Below are 15,008 nucleotides of genomic sequence, written 5' to 3' on the forward strand. Positions count from 1 at the left end.
TCAGTATACATCACACTCTTTATTTCGATCTCATAATCGCCCCCTGGTGGTTATGTTGAATTGTCTTATTCGTCACATCCCGCCATCATCCCACCTTTCTTTTGTCTGGTTTGTTAAGTTGATAAACAGTGATGTTCAAGTGAAAGACAGAAGCTAAAATTTTCATCACCAAATCTTTCCTTGCTGTTTTCAAATGTAGACTCGACACTACTACTCTTTCTGCAACAGTCCTCCTGTAAGGGGCCCTTTAATAGCACATAAATACTGCAAAAGTAAAAGTAATAAACAATCCTATCAGAACTAATTGTTTTATTTTATTCTATAAATCCACAATATTTGACACGCTTTTCCTGTTTCGGCAGAAGCCAATTAAGCAAATACATGAGAGAAATGTAAACATATGTTGTTTCCTTCAGCATTCTCATTTGTGATTCCATTGTTCTCATATCATCTGAAAACATGCTCAACAGCAGGCGTACTGACCGCAGGAGCTCAGGAAAAAAACTACTGACTGTTCAGATTTTCAGAAGAGAACACTACAGAAGGCACATGTATATTACATGTGGTCTCATGTTCAAGAGGACTGTGGTGTGCTTTCTTCAGGTGATTCGTACTCCTTGTGAACATCTAAAGAGCCGAACAGGGTTTCCAGAATGTTCAGCACGCTGTTCTGAATGGAGTTCACTTGTTCAGCAGGGCAGTATTCATCCAAACTGGACCTGTGAAGAAGAAAAGAATAAACCCTTTCGTGAGGATTTCTTTGACCACGGTACAGACGGCACTAATGGCATCTGAGGCTGGCGGTGTATCACACTTCTGTTCCCACTGCTGTCTGGTTTGAGGAGAAACAGTGGAGAGGTGAGATCACTCTCTTAGGGTCCATATGAACTCACTAAGAAGCAGATGTTGTTAACCTACAAATGACCTTTGGAATCTCATCGCTTTGGAAACACATCAAGCCTCAGGCAACATGGCTGTCAGAGCAGGTCTGCTTGAACCCCCCCCCCCCAAAAAAAAACGAAAAAGAAAAAAAACTACCACATCCAGTTAAATCAATTCCTCTATAGGAACCTGAACGTCAGGACTCGGAGTGTGTTTAAATTTAGATCAGCCTGAAACTCTTGAGCGGAGGGAGACTTGCGTGAGCTGGAGATAAACTCGGATCTTCCAGGACAGAGAGCGGTAGCAGCTTCTCTGCAGAATCCCAGAGCACGCCTCCTTAAATCCTCTCCCACCCCGCGCGGGGCGTTTGGACCGTACCTGGCCATGGTGACTATGGTGGGTTTGGGCAGAGCCTGGAGGACCCGGCGTACAGCCTGGAGCAGCTGCTGGATCTCAGCTTCACTGCTGACGTGGTGCGGGAGCTCAGCGTAGTCGCAGGTGAGGCCTGCCTGGTGCACCTGTGTGAGGGGACCGCAAACACACACACACACACACACACACACACACACGCCTGTAGCGCCAGCGAGGACACGCCCTTACTCGTGAGAGATCAGTGATGTTGAGTAACGTGCTGGTCAGCCACCATTTCGTAATCGGGCGATTCGGTTCGACTCTTCAGGCTGTGTACGAGTTTCGTCAGCGACTCCATCCTGCGACAATAGTGGGTGGATGTTACTGCCCAGTTCCTCAGGATAGCAGTAGCCAGTCAAACTGCATGGCTAGCGGTGTGGGGCCTTGTGGGTAGTAAGGAAGCGTACCCGGGCGTGGATTGCCAACGCTCCAGGGTGCGCTGGCCGTCGTCCTCCAGCAGGTCGGCGAACACGCCCTCGAGGTCCTCTAGCTGCCGTGTGCGTCTGTCCACACACTCCACCAGCTCCTCCTTAGAGTGGACACCACAAGACGGTGAGACATTGATGGACGCGCACACACACACACACAAACATAAATCCTGTCCTATAATCCTGATGAACTCTGTCCTATAAGTCCTGATCAAGCATTAATTTGATTAAAGAGTCTCATCACCTCCTTCGCACCCTCGTGTGGCCTGCTGAAGCTGTACATTTCCTGTAGAATTGAGTACTCTTCCTGTGAAGAAAAAAAAACAATGACATTACTCAAAAACCATAGCTTAGGCTGCACTGTAGCAGACATAAAAGAGTATTCAGTAAGACACTCTATCGAAAATAATACTATCTCAGCATAATCTTCAGGAAATAAAGAAGTAATCACTTTTAGCCATTTGTTTATACAGAGGTTTTACACTAATGATGATATGCGATTGAAGACAATTCAATTTCCGGAAAGTGAGTTGCCTGTTCAGTACCTGTGTATATATCTCCTTAAATGGATTCTTACAGGAGAAAAAGTCCAGGTCAATGTCGAGGATGTATTGATCGGCCTGTCCAATGACACCGAGGAGAGTGTTTACAACAGGCGCTGTTGAGTCATCCGCTGTACAGTTCTGGTCCGGGGTGCTGTGGCTGCTCCTTGGCGTACTGCTGCCACCTGGTGGCTGAGGTGTGCTAGTGCAAGACTCACTGCAGCTCGGTTGACAGTCCTCTTTGTCCGTCTCTGTGCTGGTGGACGTTTTGGGCTTTTTAGCAGCGCGGCCGTTGCTTTCAGTGTTTGAGGAGGTGTCCACTGGGGTCACCTGGAGGACGTTTAGGCGCAGTGGCTTGGGTTCTTCTAGCTGAGCCAAAGGAACATACAAGGCGTCACTGAGGAAGTAATCGTCAGTGCTTGTAACCCTGGAATGGGATTTAGTCATAGGGCAGAAGCTGTAATGGACCCAAAGCAGAAATCCAACGCTATTAGAAACAAGCATCACAGAGGCGGAATATAGATTAGTTCTGTGGCTCTACAGGGATTTTAACCACCGCCAGATATTTAGAGAATATGGAAATCATGTATCATACAAGAAATAACATTAATGAACACGAATCTTTCTAGATTCTTCTAAAGCGACTTTCCACCATCTGACCAGCACTTCTTAAACGTTTAAAAACGACACAAAGAGTGACCGCTCCTCACCTGATGGTGGTTGTTGACGCGTCTCTCCCGACAAACATATTATGCTCCCCCCCTTTGATCTGCTGAGCCCAGTAGGGGTGGAGCCAGGAGACGTGGGACACATGTCCCGCATAAACCATCGGCATGATCCAGTTCTCGATGCTCAGCTCACTAGTAGAGAGAGAGAGAGAGAGAGAGAGAGAGAGAGAGAGAGAGAGAGAGAGAGAGAGAGAGAGAGAGAGAGAAGTTCCATGGTTGTCAAAGGAGTCAACAGTGGGCATTTGACTGAGCTATTGTTCCGGGTCAAACCCTGAGCAAAAACCTTCCTGCTTGACATACGAACCGGAGCAGGCACACGAAGCCACTGTACACAGGGACGTCAAAAGTGCTGTCTGAGCTTTTTCTTACTGTGGAAATCTGAAATATTTCAGTAACTGGGAAGTTATACTATGTGCCACGGAGCTTTATTGCAGAGAATAAAGTCTGCAGCTGGACATCTGACATGGCTTTGTACATTCTGATGCCGTGTGTTGAAGAACTCCTGTGACAGGTGGTGACAAGCTCCTCACTTCATAATATATGACAGAGAATGTCCTCTCAGGAAACATTCCCATACGTGTCTGTCTCCGTCTCACTCACACTCGCAAAGGTTCAGGAGAAAAAGAGAGAGGGGGGGGGGTTGGGGGACAGAGAAAGCGAGAGAGAGAGAGAGAGAGAGAGAGAGAGAGAGAGAGAGAGAGAGAGAGAGAGAGGGGGGGGACAGAGAGAGAGAGGGGGGGACACAGAGAGAGAGAGGGGGGGACACACACAGAGAGAGAGAGAGAGAGGGCACACAGAGAGAGAGAGAGAGAGAGAGAGAGAGAGAGAGGGCACAGAGAAAGAGAGGGAGAGAGAGGGAGAGAGAGAGAGAGTGTTATAATAGGTGGTGCTGTACTGTATCTGGGTAATATCCATCTCACCTGTACAGGGTGTCTTTGTCAAACACCGTGTTGGCGGGCATATTCACAGGAATCAGGAGATCAGGGTGGGAGTCCAGATGAACCATTTTAATATCTCTCATTGGCATATGGCGAGAAGCAATGGCGCGATATATGTGGGGCACAACCTGTACAAAACAACGAATAAACCAAATAACTTATGTTTCCTATATTTATTAAGACATTTTAATTAGCTGGTTAGCTACAAAACTATTTCAAAAATAGTGATAGGCGTTTAGGTTTAGTGTTTTCTGTCAATATTAACAGTTGTGGTTTGCAGCAGTATATGAGATCATTACAGAGACCTGTGAGCCCACTAGACATTTTGTTGACAAGGTTATTTAGCTCATTAGCTAGCCTAGCTAGGCTATTTATCTCGTTAAACGATAAATAGTTTAATTTCTCACGTCGTGATGGTCTTCCACAACCCACACGGGCAGTTTATCGTAAGTGCGTTTCACTGGCAGCGTTGTCATTTCGCCGGTTATCAGGATATGAGTGAAAAAGGCCAAAGAGACATCGTTATGATATGCTAGCTAGCTAGCGGCTAACAGGTAAGGTCGGACCGATATCGATGAAACACCTTGCGCCGTTGTTTTAGATCCGGGTAAGAACACCTTCCAACGATTAGGACTGTGTATTTTTTCCCTGCGCATTTTAATTGCCTGCGCAAGTTAGAGGTTCGGTTTCATTTACAAAGTCTCCTCATCCTCTTTTTTTACCCTGTGATAATAATTTAGATTTGCCACCATATTAAGAAACACTACATCTCAAAATCTCTATCTAAAAAGATCAGCCTGAACATTTTTTCTTAAGTTTAATATTGTGTGCATTTTGCAATTTCCTTTATGTTATTTATTATGTTCAGATGGGTTGAAATAAATGTACTGTATGTTTACAGTTCCTATTCGTTTTGGCTCTTTGCCTTTAATGAAACTATTATGTTTGAGAAAGTGCCCCCCCCTCTAAAACATCTAACCCAGCATGTTCAATGAAGGAGAATTCCACAGACTTTTAATGGCTAATGTGTTTGCATTTGCGGAAGTGCTGTTGTGAAACACTACGTGTAGGCTGGAGCCTTTCACAAGCCGAAGCTGGTTTATTTAAAGCAAGGGAAATGGGATCGAAATATGGAAAATGCCAGGTGAGTCTTCAGGCCTTAGGGCTTTTCTCTGGCCCGGCGGTGAAAGACTGCACTTAATGAAAGTGCAGCGGTGTCAGGGAGGCTTTTCTGGAGAAGTAGTATGCATGCTTGAGTAACAACATGAAACATGAAATAATTGTGCAGCTCTCCAAGTACGAGTGCTTGCACGAGAGGTTCTCTTTTTTCACTTCACAGACCTCTGGTCAGTGTACACAAGCTCGCCGGAGTCCCAACCGGGAGGTTCTGAACTGCGGAGAAGAGAACTAGCGTGGCACGACAAGGAATATTTCATGTGATGCGCTGCATAAGTAAATGCAGAAATGCCATAATGTGGATGGACAAAACCCACAAATCTAGCGTGGAGGAGCGGTGATGAAACGCGCCAAATGGCATAGATGTATGAGAGCGTTCATTCCAGGTGGCTGCTCCCTCTAGCAACACGTCAGAAGTGTTGGAAGAACCGGGACATTAAAGATGCATTTGTGTCATCATGTTTTATTCAGAGAGATTTCTGCCGCCTGGATCGCTGGCCTATCACTCCCAGCTTGTCGTAAAGACAGGTCGATTGTGCTTAAACATGAGCGTCTTACAGCCTTCATGCTGCGTTCCCAAAGCAGATTAATTTTCAGTGTCGGTTAGCTTGTTAGGGTCCTGCTTTGTTTCACCGGCAGCTAGACTGTCATCACCCGGTACCGACCTCCTTCCCTGGAGGCTTATGTTACTAAGAAGTGGCTCTTCACCTGTGTTGCTTCAGCAATCACTTTAAATACGCTCAGCAACAGAGATCCGACCGTATCGTGCTGGTGGTGCGTTCAGGGAACTGCGATGTCTTTAACAGAATTACGGTGGCCAATGTAGATCAACCTTGTGGTGACTTTTAAGTGAACTGTCAGCACATCCTCAGTAGTCTCGGAGTCTAATTGGGTGTCCAGAGAGCGGTACAGTCATTCATAGAGTGTGTGTGTATGGTGAGAGTGTGTGTGTATGGTGAGAGTGTGTGTGTATGGTGAGAGTGTGTGTGCATGGCGAGCGTGTGTGTGTATGGTGAGCGTGTGTGTGCATGGCGAGCGCGTGTGTGTGCTCGCAGCGTGCGCTCGGACGAGCCGCGGCTTGTCTATGATTAATGCCACGTCCATCTTTGACCCGATCTAACGCTGGAATCCGAACCTCACTCTACCCTCGGATCATCTTCCTCCTCCTCTCCCTCGTCTCCCTCATTCTCTGGGGAGTCAGTGTAGCCAGCAGCTCCCGGCTCGCCTCGGCAGCCGCGGGTTTGTTAGCACAAGTGCTGGCAGCATGGGCGGAGGAGGGGGGGGGGGGAGGTTGCCAGCCAAGCCGGCGTTTGTTGAATTATTCCTTGGGATTATTCCTTCTTTCAAACCAGCGCCTGGAAGTGTGCGGCGGACGAGGCAGGAGAGAGCAGAACCGGGGAGAACTTTTGTCCCGCCAGTCAGCTCACGCGTCTCGTTCGGGGATGGGGGGGGGGGGGGGGGGGGGGGGGTGAGACTGTGGTCCTCTCCGGCCAGGAAGTGGGCCGGCGCGGTGAGTCCCTCTACAATGCGCGTGCGATCCTCGACGCCAGTTATTAGCTCTGACTCTGTGTCTGGGCGGCTGATGGATTTCCACGTCGTCTTCTTGCTCTGCACCCCCCTCTCCGCGTGTAAAACGAGAGCCGGTCCTTGCGGTGCCGCACTGTCATCCTCATCCTCTCCTCCCTCGTTTTGTGCCAGAGGCTTCAATTTGCTATACGTGTTGCAAGCTTGTGTTCTCCCACAGGTTCCTCTGCCCTCACGCCCTCTCTGTGCCTTGCTCAGAATCGCAACTCCTTGCAATATGCGCGCCACTAAACATCTCTGAAATATCCTTCTATTTAGCGAGCCCCGTTATCATTTCGTTTCAGAACGCGGTGGTTCGCTCGCGAGCCCGGTCCGCACGCCGGAGAAGGAAGTCGTGCCCTCTTAGAGAGAAGCAAGAATTTATCAATGTCAAAGAGCTCCTGGAATCTTTGCAGGTCTGGCCTATTTTTGGAACGGGAGTGGGGTGTTGAAGGGAGAAAGCTCAGTGGCATATCCCTCCCTCCCTCTCTCTCTCTGTCTTTCTCTCTCTCCCTCTCCCAATTTCTTTTTCTCTATTTCTCTTCATATATCTCCCTCTCTTTCTAACACCCCCCACCCCACTGCTCTAAAACATATCCCACAATGCCTGGGTGCCCCTGTCATATCCGACCGCCGTCGCTGCCACGCCAACACCCCCTCCCCCCCCACCTCTCCCCCGGGGCCGCCTGATTGGCTGGAGCTTCAAAGAGCGAGGTCCAGTGCAGGTGAGTGGGCGGCGGGCCCTGTCTGGAGAGAGACTGCGGTAGACGGAGGCTCCAGAGCTCAGCTAGCATGCCAGCGTCGCACTACAGGGGGGCGGGGGCGGGGGTGGTTGTGGGGGGGTCTGGGAAGTGGGCCAGCATTCAAATCCCCGCCCTCTCTCACCAGTCAGCACGAGCATTCTCCTGAGCGGCGCCTCGCGGCGTAATCGTCGTTTTCTCCCGGTCTCCCGTTCCGTGGCGACAGCCGTGCACGCGGTCACGCCACTTTGTCACGTTTTACCACAACGACACGTTTTGGGGGAAAACATGCTAGTGTTAAAAGGGCAGAGGTGCTGGTGAGATTAGCTGGTGATCTTCAGACCCTAGTTTGAAATGCTAGCAAGTTTGAAATGTGTGTGTGTGTGTGTGTGCATGTTTCCCTACATTCATCGAATTTCATGAGGTCTGAAGAAACAGGTTTGACTATATTACTGTCAGTCTGGGCTTGAAAATGCTGAAACCTTTTTGCTAAGACCCCCCCCCCCCCTAGTTTCCACTTGTGCATGCTTAACTTTGCACTTAATCTGGGGCAGAGCCATCCCACACTCCCTAAATAATTCAGCTGTACAACTTTATCATGTGATGGAGTCTAGTCCTGGTGTGAAAGTGGATGTGGTATTCATGAAGCGCAGAGATTTAAAGCTTCCATATTCCACAGCCTGTTGAGGTTTTCACTAACATAATCTGTTTTGCCAGTAAAATCTGTATAACAGCTTGGTTTGAGGTAAGATTTTTTAAAACAGCATGACAGTGTCGCCGTGATAATAATGACCACATGTAATATAGTGGAAACAGGTGCAGAAGAGAAAAAAAAATCAATTGCATGATATGTCGTTTTGATTTATGTTGGTCTTATGATTATGAATATCACATAAATGTATTATAGTCTAAGATGCTGTTTTCTTTCATGCTGATGGATGATGTTTGAATAACAAATATAGGGCAAAGGGGCTTGTCTAGTTCATTTCCACTCGTTCAACTGCATCACTATATCAACTGAAACTCAGTGGAATGGTGTAGATTCAATTCAGAGAGTGGCACATGTGGACCGAAAAGCAAAGCATCACTTCGCAGGACGTGTGTGGTGCTTGATCAAACAAAACACTTGACACAGACAAGCTGTTCTGATGAACTGATAAGAGTTTCAACGCACTGTATCTCATTTCCATGTAAGAGGGAAAAATAGATTAGATAGATTAGAGCTGAAGTAGATTACGGTGGGAATCCGCCAAGGCTCTTATATGATATTGTGGTTCTGGGTCACCAGCTATGAGTTCCATGCGTAAAATTGGTTGTTGCTGTTGAAAAATTTGGAAAAACTACCCAACATATAAAGGAGACTTCAAAAATCCTGTCAGGAACATCAGCTGTCAGGCAATTTTCTAATCCTCTGAACTCAGAAAGTGATCAATATCAAGACCATACCCAGAAAACACCACCCGCTAAACACCACTAATGTAAACCTCACCTAGAAAACACCACCCGCTAAACACCACTAATGTAAACCTCACCCAGAAAACACCACCCGCTAAACACCACTAATGTAAACCTCACCTAGAAAACACCACCCGCTAAACACCACTAATGTAAACCTCACCCAGAAAACACCACCCGCTAAACACCACTAATGTAAACGTCACCCAGAAAACACAGCTCAGTAAACACCACCCGCTAAACACCACTAATGTAAACCTCACCCAGTAAACACCACCCGCTAAACACCACTAATGTAAACCTCACCCAGTGAACACCGCCCGCTAATGACCACTAATGTAAACCTCACCCAGTAAACACCACCCGCTAAACACCACTAATGTAAACCTCACTCAGTAAACACCACCTGCTAAACACCACTAATGTAAACCTCACTCAGTAAACACCACCTGCTAAACACCACTAATGTAAACCTCACTCAGTAAACACCACCCGCTAAACACCACTAATGTAAACCTCACCCAGTAAACACCACCTGCTAAACACCACTAATGTAAACTCACCCAGTAAACACCACCCGCTAAAGACCACTAACGTAAACTTCACTCAGTAAACACTACCAAGTAAACATCACTCAGTTAACACCACTGGATAAACACCATTGTTTGTAGTGAATTCAAAAACTAATCACAGAAATCCTTTGCTTGTCTGGCAACTGGGGCTGTAGTCTAAATGTTTAATCTAGAAATGTTCATCTGGGCTGAGAGTAAGAGGTTGCTTTGTTTCTGAGAAGCTGTGAGCAAGTTTGATGTGGAAATGAGGAAGAGGGAGGAATGAGGAAGAGGCAGGGTTATGGAGTCTTCAGGGGGCATCTGACAGTATGAACATGTCGGCCATGGCCACAGAGAGGCTAGATGTTCCAGAGCAGTTTTTTGGGGAAACAAAAATGAAAATTAAGTCCAACTCTCTCCTCTGTCCCCCCTCCATCTCTCTCACACTAGACTTGATCAGGTCATACAGTCTTTCCAAGTAGATCAATTATGTACGAACAGTTGTTTAAGATGATGAGTTTGAAGGTTTTGAGAGCGCAGTCATAGCTAGAAGACACATAGAAGCGAAATCATTTGTCCATCAATCAGGAAGAGACAGTTTCTTTATAAAACCATTGGTACTCAGCAGTTAATTATACACTGGTTTGATACTTTGTTGTTACATCAGTGCATTTCAACAACTAAATAAACTACATTTATTTAGAAATCTACGGATATTGTAATAATCACCTCTGAAATGTATTCAAGTTACTGAATGACCGTTAATGAATTACCCGAAATTTGCTCTCCCACCAGCAGAGGACAGCGTTCGTCATATATTTAAACTCTGTCACTGAACACGTGTCTCACGAGCCACTCTCGCTGCAGGGGCAGGGGTAGATCGGGGCAGATCGGCGCAGATCGGCGCAGATCGGGCAGCCGGAGTCCTTCACCTGCGCTTGTGAAAATCCGCCCGTGTTTCCCCGCAGCACCGCAGCACGCTAATGGAGCGGGCCGTGCCGCAGCCAGTGCATTAACTTTGGCTATGACTCAGGAGTCAATAAGTTTAAACCCAGCCGAAGGCTCGCGCCTTTGTGCCCTTGAGCGAGGCACTTAGCTCCGTTCATCCAGCGCTGCAGTCCCGACAGCTGGTTAATGCAAGTCATTTTGGGCGCGTGCCAGCCAAATGACAAAATGTAAATACCTAGAACAGAGGAAAGAGGGCCTTTCTCTTTCTGTACGGGCAAATCGTGCTCAGAGTGCAACTCTGTCAGGCCACACACACACACACACACACACATACACACTCACACACACACATACACACACACACACACACACACACATACACACACACACACACATACACTCACACACACACACACACATACACACACACATATATATATATATATATATATATATATATATATATATATATATATATATATACAACTATGCTTCTACACCCACTAACCATGTTGACACAGTAGCAGTACGGCATTGTTGCTTGAATGAGTCAGTGTCTTTTCCATGAGGCAGTGTCAGTGTTGGGTTAAGCCACCCGTGAATATCCAGCGAATGCTGGCCGTATGGCCCGAAACCGGCCCGCCGCCCAAGTGCCGATGGACGAGGACGCGTGGGTGATTTGTGGCGGTGCGCGGACCGTTGTCACACCCGCGGAGCCTCTGTGAATAATAATCATCCGTGTCATCCTATAGCAGAGCGGGCTGGAAAGAGTCTTGTGAGAGCTACCTGACATCCCCAAGACGCTGCCCCCCCCGCCTGCCCCCACCGTCACGCACGTTTGCCGTCCCTCCCCGGCTGAAACAGTTTGGGCGGAAAAACAGTGTCAGCCTGTCTCGCCATCTCCTCCCCCCTCTTGGGCTTGATAAGCAAACGTTCTCTTCTGTTGACACCAAGGGGGGTGGTGTGTGTGTGTGTGTGTGTGTGTGTGTGCGCTGGGGGTGGACGGCAGAGGTGTAGAAAGGAGCCAGAAGGCACGGACTGATGTTGAAATGCTATTCAGGCTCATCCACAAACGGATGCATTCACCTCGTATCATGTGCGCGTGTGTGTGTGTGTGTGTGTGTGTGTGTGTGTGTGTGTGTGTATGACTCACAGTTAGATGTCATGGATATGGAGCGTGCTCTCCAGAGATCCTGGCTTCGTTTGTGGCCTCGGCCATGTGACCTTTCACCCCAGAGCCTCCAGAGGACCCCGCGTGTTATCAGACCAGATAAGCCTTTTCCCAACTACCCTGCAGGAAGGCATCCATCAGAAACACGCAGGAGTGCGGGCGGTGTTGGTTATCGTCCTGTAGCCCCCCGCTGACTTCACCCACCGCCCCATAGCAGCCGCGTACCCCCCCAAACCGCCACCCCCCAAACCGCTCCCTCCCCGTTTAAATCCCGCCCACTGAATGCGTCAGAGCTCCTCCCTACTGGTGGAGCCAAAACAAAACACTCTTCAAAAGACGTTTAGACCCAGAACAAAGAGCGTTACGATTTGACAACTTCGGAATCAACATCCGTGTTTTCTAAAGCAATTATGTTTATGTTTGCAGCAGATGGCATTACCCAGAGAGACGGTGACAGCATGTGGACATTATGTGTGCTTCCAAGGAACTGAACCCCTGGCGTACCACCACCTTCTACTGCTCAGCTACAGGTTTTCATGGTTACACAAAAGTGTACATCAACTCTCCCACATCACAGTAAAGATTTACTATTCAACACGAACCCACGGAAAAGCCCGGTAAAGTGGTGTAGCGTAATCGCTCGCTTGAAAAGCTTTGAACGACAGCTCCGACCTCTGCGACACCAACCCCTTCTCACCAACCCCGCCCTCAGATTCATGTAAATGAACGAAACCTCTTTTTATTCGTTTGCCATGGCATAAACCGGGGGGAGGGGGCGGGGTCTCACAAGCTCTCGCTTCCTACCTTGCGACCTCCAGCTGATCAAGTTTCTCTGTTCTTGGGGTCTCGCCCTGATGAGCTGTCGTTCTCCAACAGGGAGAGAGGGAAGAACCCACTCGTTGACCACTTCATCTCCCTAATTTCCACACGCCGTGGCTGTGTGGATTATGGCCCAACACAGACAGCACCTACTGGGGAGCAGATGGTGCTGTGTGCCATTCTAAGCACCCCGCTATTACAGAGACCACAGAAAGGATTATCTCCCCGATGCTGAATAATATTACAATAATTTCTACTTCCAAGTGGACCGCTCGTTCCCGGACTTCCTTTGCCCATCTGCTGTAGAAAACGGTGGACCTCTTTTCCCCTTGAACGGAAAAAGTGGCCACGTCTCATTCTGAGGATTCAGAGAAAACGGTGGGCGAACGTGCCACTTCTAAAGACCGCAAAACGGGCATCCGGGCGAGCCTTTCACACGAGCTGCATGCCAGCGGACGCCGGCCTTGCGTCCGAATGCTGATTAGTGCCAAGGAGGCGGGTGCGTTAAGTGGGCAGGGGGAGCCCTTTGAAACCTGCTAGCGCCCGCACGCATGGCTTTTGTCTCGCCAAAGCGCTAGCGCCCAGTAGGGGAGAAGGGCGAAGAATGGAAGCGAAGGCCGGCAGAGACGTGTTCGCGCGTGTGAGACGCTCGCGAGCATTCGACCGGCGCATTAGCATGGCCTAATGGCGCGAGCCTTTTCGGCCGAGCGCTACAAAGAGAAGCACGGCTAGCGATTTCCCCCACGTCCGTAATTAGCGGCCCGTGTGCACTGCAGGACCGGGCCTTTCGATGTTGGTGTCCCGTTTCCAAAAAAGCATAAGTGAAATCTTTTTCCATCCATTGACCCTTTTGAAACCATTAATTTCTGAACGCTTTCTGTGCTTCTGAGCCATTACTGAACCACTGACCCAAATAGCCGAAATTATTGAGAGTGCTAATTTGAAGAAGTGCTCTTGCCGTTTGTCTAATGGTTAGGTGGAGAAAAGTTCAAAGAGTAATGTGCTTCAAGGAAGGAAAAAGAATCCTAATATTATTTACTGTATGCCTGTCCAGTCTATGTTTCTTTAGCAGACCTACGCTGAGTGATTAATGATGTCCAATGGTGTTAGTGTTATTTGCAGTGCGCTAGGTAATCGTACTGAGGGCATGTGCCATCTGACGTTTGTGAGCAGCGAGGGGACTGAGAGAGTGGCCACGTCTCCTCTGCAGAACTCTATCAGAGACGCTCTTCACGCCGGAACGTGAGAGGTTAAGGGATGGTTCTGTATCTGCCAGCGGACCGGATCTGCCAGCCGAGCCCCCGTCCTTCTACGGCTCATCCGCTCAGGCTGCTTCTCTCTGGGCAAGATGTGATCTCACACGGCCTCTGTGTTGAACCGCCGTCGCCGAGACCACCGGGAGCGTGCGGAGAGTGCCCAGTACCGCCGCGGTAATCCGATTGGGGCTCTGGAGTTATCGGAGCTTGCTTGGCTGGGGCCGTAAGAACGGTGCCACACGGGTTGTTGGGGAGGGGCGGGGTGGGGAGGTGAAGACGGAGGAGGAGAGAAGTGCAGGTTTGGTCCCTCAGGGAGGGCTGGGATGGGGGGGGGTGTCCGTGTGCCGTGATGGATGACGCTCGCGGGGGGGGGGTGGGGTGGGCTGGACGGACTGTGACAGTGATGAAGGGTAGCAGCAATGCTTGACTCAGATACGAACGTGCATGTGTCTGGGCTTGTGTGTACATATGAGTGTGCGTCTGACAAACGGAGGCATGGAGATTGTGTGTGTGGGTGTTTGCGTGCGAGTGTGTGTTTGGGTATGTTTAGACGTTTTCGCTGGCACATTTTCGTGACCACCCATGTTCGTCTGTGTCTCTCACCCCTACGGTGATAAGGTTCCGGTCTATGATTGAAAACAGCGCTCACATTAAACACAAGATAGGGCCTGCATTCCACCTGTTCTGTGTCAATAACTTGAAAAATTCTACAATTTGTTTACCATCCTGCGCGACCTTTGTATCTGTGTGGTGGAGCGTGGGTGTGTGTGTGTGTGTCTGGGTACGTGTGAGGGGGCATCACATGTTTGATGTTTTTTTCTTCTTCACATTTTGATTGATGCAGCCATTCATGCTAAAAGCATGCTGGGATGCCTCGGGGTACAGGAGGCATCGGGCCACCACTGCACAATGTGAATCAAGATCGGAGCGCTCGCCGGGCCACACCGCGCCTCTGTGACGCCCCTGACCGCTCTGGTCCGCCGATCCACCGACACGCACGCCACAGCACTCCGCTCGCCGCCCCCGTCCCTGACCACGCACGTCAGGCCGCCCACCGCGAAGCAATTTGGACAGGATGTTCACGTTTTATGGGAAAATTTGGGAAAACTATTGCTTGCCTGTTTAGGTGTTAAAAGAGAATGGCTTGCCTAGCCACTTAGGTTTTGTAAAATATACAAAAGATTGTAAGATATCCTCCGTCAAAAGTTTTCAGTGGAAACTTTGCTACAAACACACCATGAACCCAAATGCTTTTTTTGCTCACACCCCGTATGACCAAGAACTTTGGTTCATTAAGATACAAAACATGAAGTTTTAAAACAACAAACAAACAACAAAACAAACAACCAAACAAACAGGCAAGACTCCAAACGGCTGAGGAGGAAAAGTGATTTATTCAT

At 48.7% G+C, this 15,008-nt stretch overlaps 1 protein-coding gene across 3 annotated transcripts; it reads right to left on the reverse strand.

Annotated features, from left to right (window-relative positions):
• c19h5orf22 (chromosome 19 C5orf22 homolog) lies at positions 1–4,513 on the reverse strand. 3 transcript variants are annotated; one of them, XM_076981857.1, is made up of 9 exons: positions 4,337–4,511; positions 3,912–4,057; positions 2,974–3,123; positions 2,267–2,720; positions 1,966–2,028; positions 1,701–1,822; positions 1,526–1,592; positions 1,261–1,400; positions 1–719 (listed from the first exon to the last, which is right to left on the reverse strand). In XM_076981857.1, exons 1-9 carry the CDS (start codon positions 4,403–4,405, stop codon positions 575–577), a joined length of 1,356 nt encoding a protein of 451 aa, XP_076837972.1. In that variant the 5' UTR covers positions 4,406–4,511; the 3' UTR covers positions 1–574. The 3 variants fall into 3 exon arrangements, with proteins under 3 accessions (XP_076837972.1, XP_076837973.1, XP_076837974.1); XM_076981858.1 differs by having other exon boundaries at positions 2,267–2,690; positions 4,337–4,509; XM_076981859.1 differs by lacking the exon at positions 1,526–1,592 and having other exon boundaries at positions 582–719; positions 4,337–4,513.
• Between the last annotated feature and the right edge of the window lie 10,495 nt (positions 4,514–15,008).

This window comes from Brachyhypopomus gauderio, chromosome 19, assembly GCF_052324685.1.
Source record: "Brachyhypopomus gauderio isolate BG-103 chromosome 19, BGAUD_0.2, whole genome shotgun sequence".
Lineage (NCBI taxonomy): Eukaryota > Metazoa > Chordata > Actinopteri > Gymnotiformes > Hypopomidae > Brachyhypopomus > Brachyhypopomus gauderio.

What these genes read in the sequence shown, in the direction of transcription:
- c19h5orf22 (XM_076981857.1), bottom strand. Translation starts at nt 4,405, where the DNA reads ATGACAACGCTGCCAGTGAAACGCACTTACGATAAACTGCCCGTGTGG. An exon ending in CGTTGGCAATCCACGCCCGG is followed by an intron (nt 1,593 to 1,700) that starts GTACGCTTCCTT and finishes CTATTGTCGCAG; the next exon opens with GATGGAGTCGCTGACGAAAC. An exon ending in AATCGCCCGATTACGAAATG is followed by an intron (nt 1,401 to 1,525) that starts GTGGCTGACCAG and finishes CCCCTCACACAG; the next exon opens with GTGCACCAGGCAGGCCTCAC.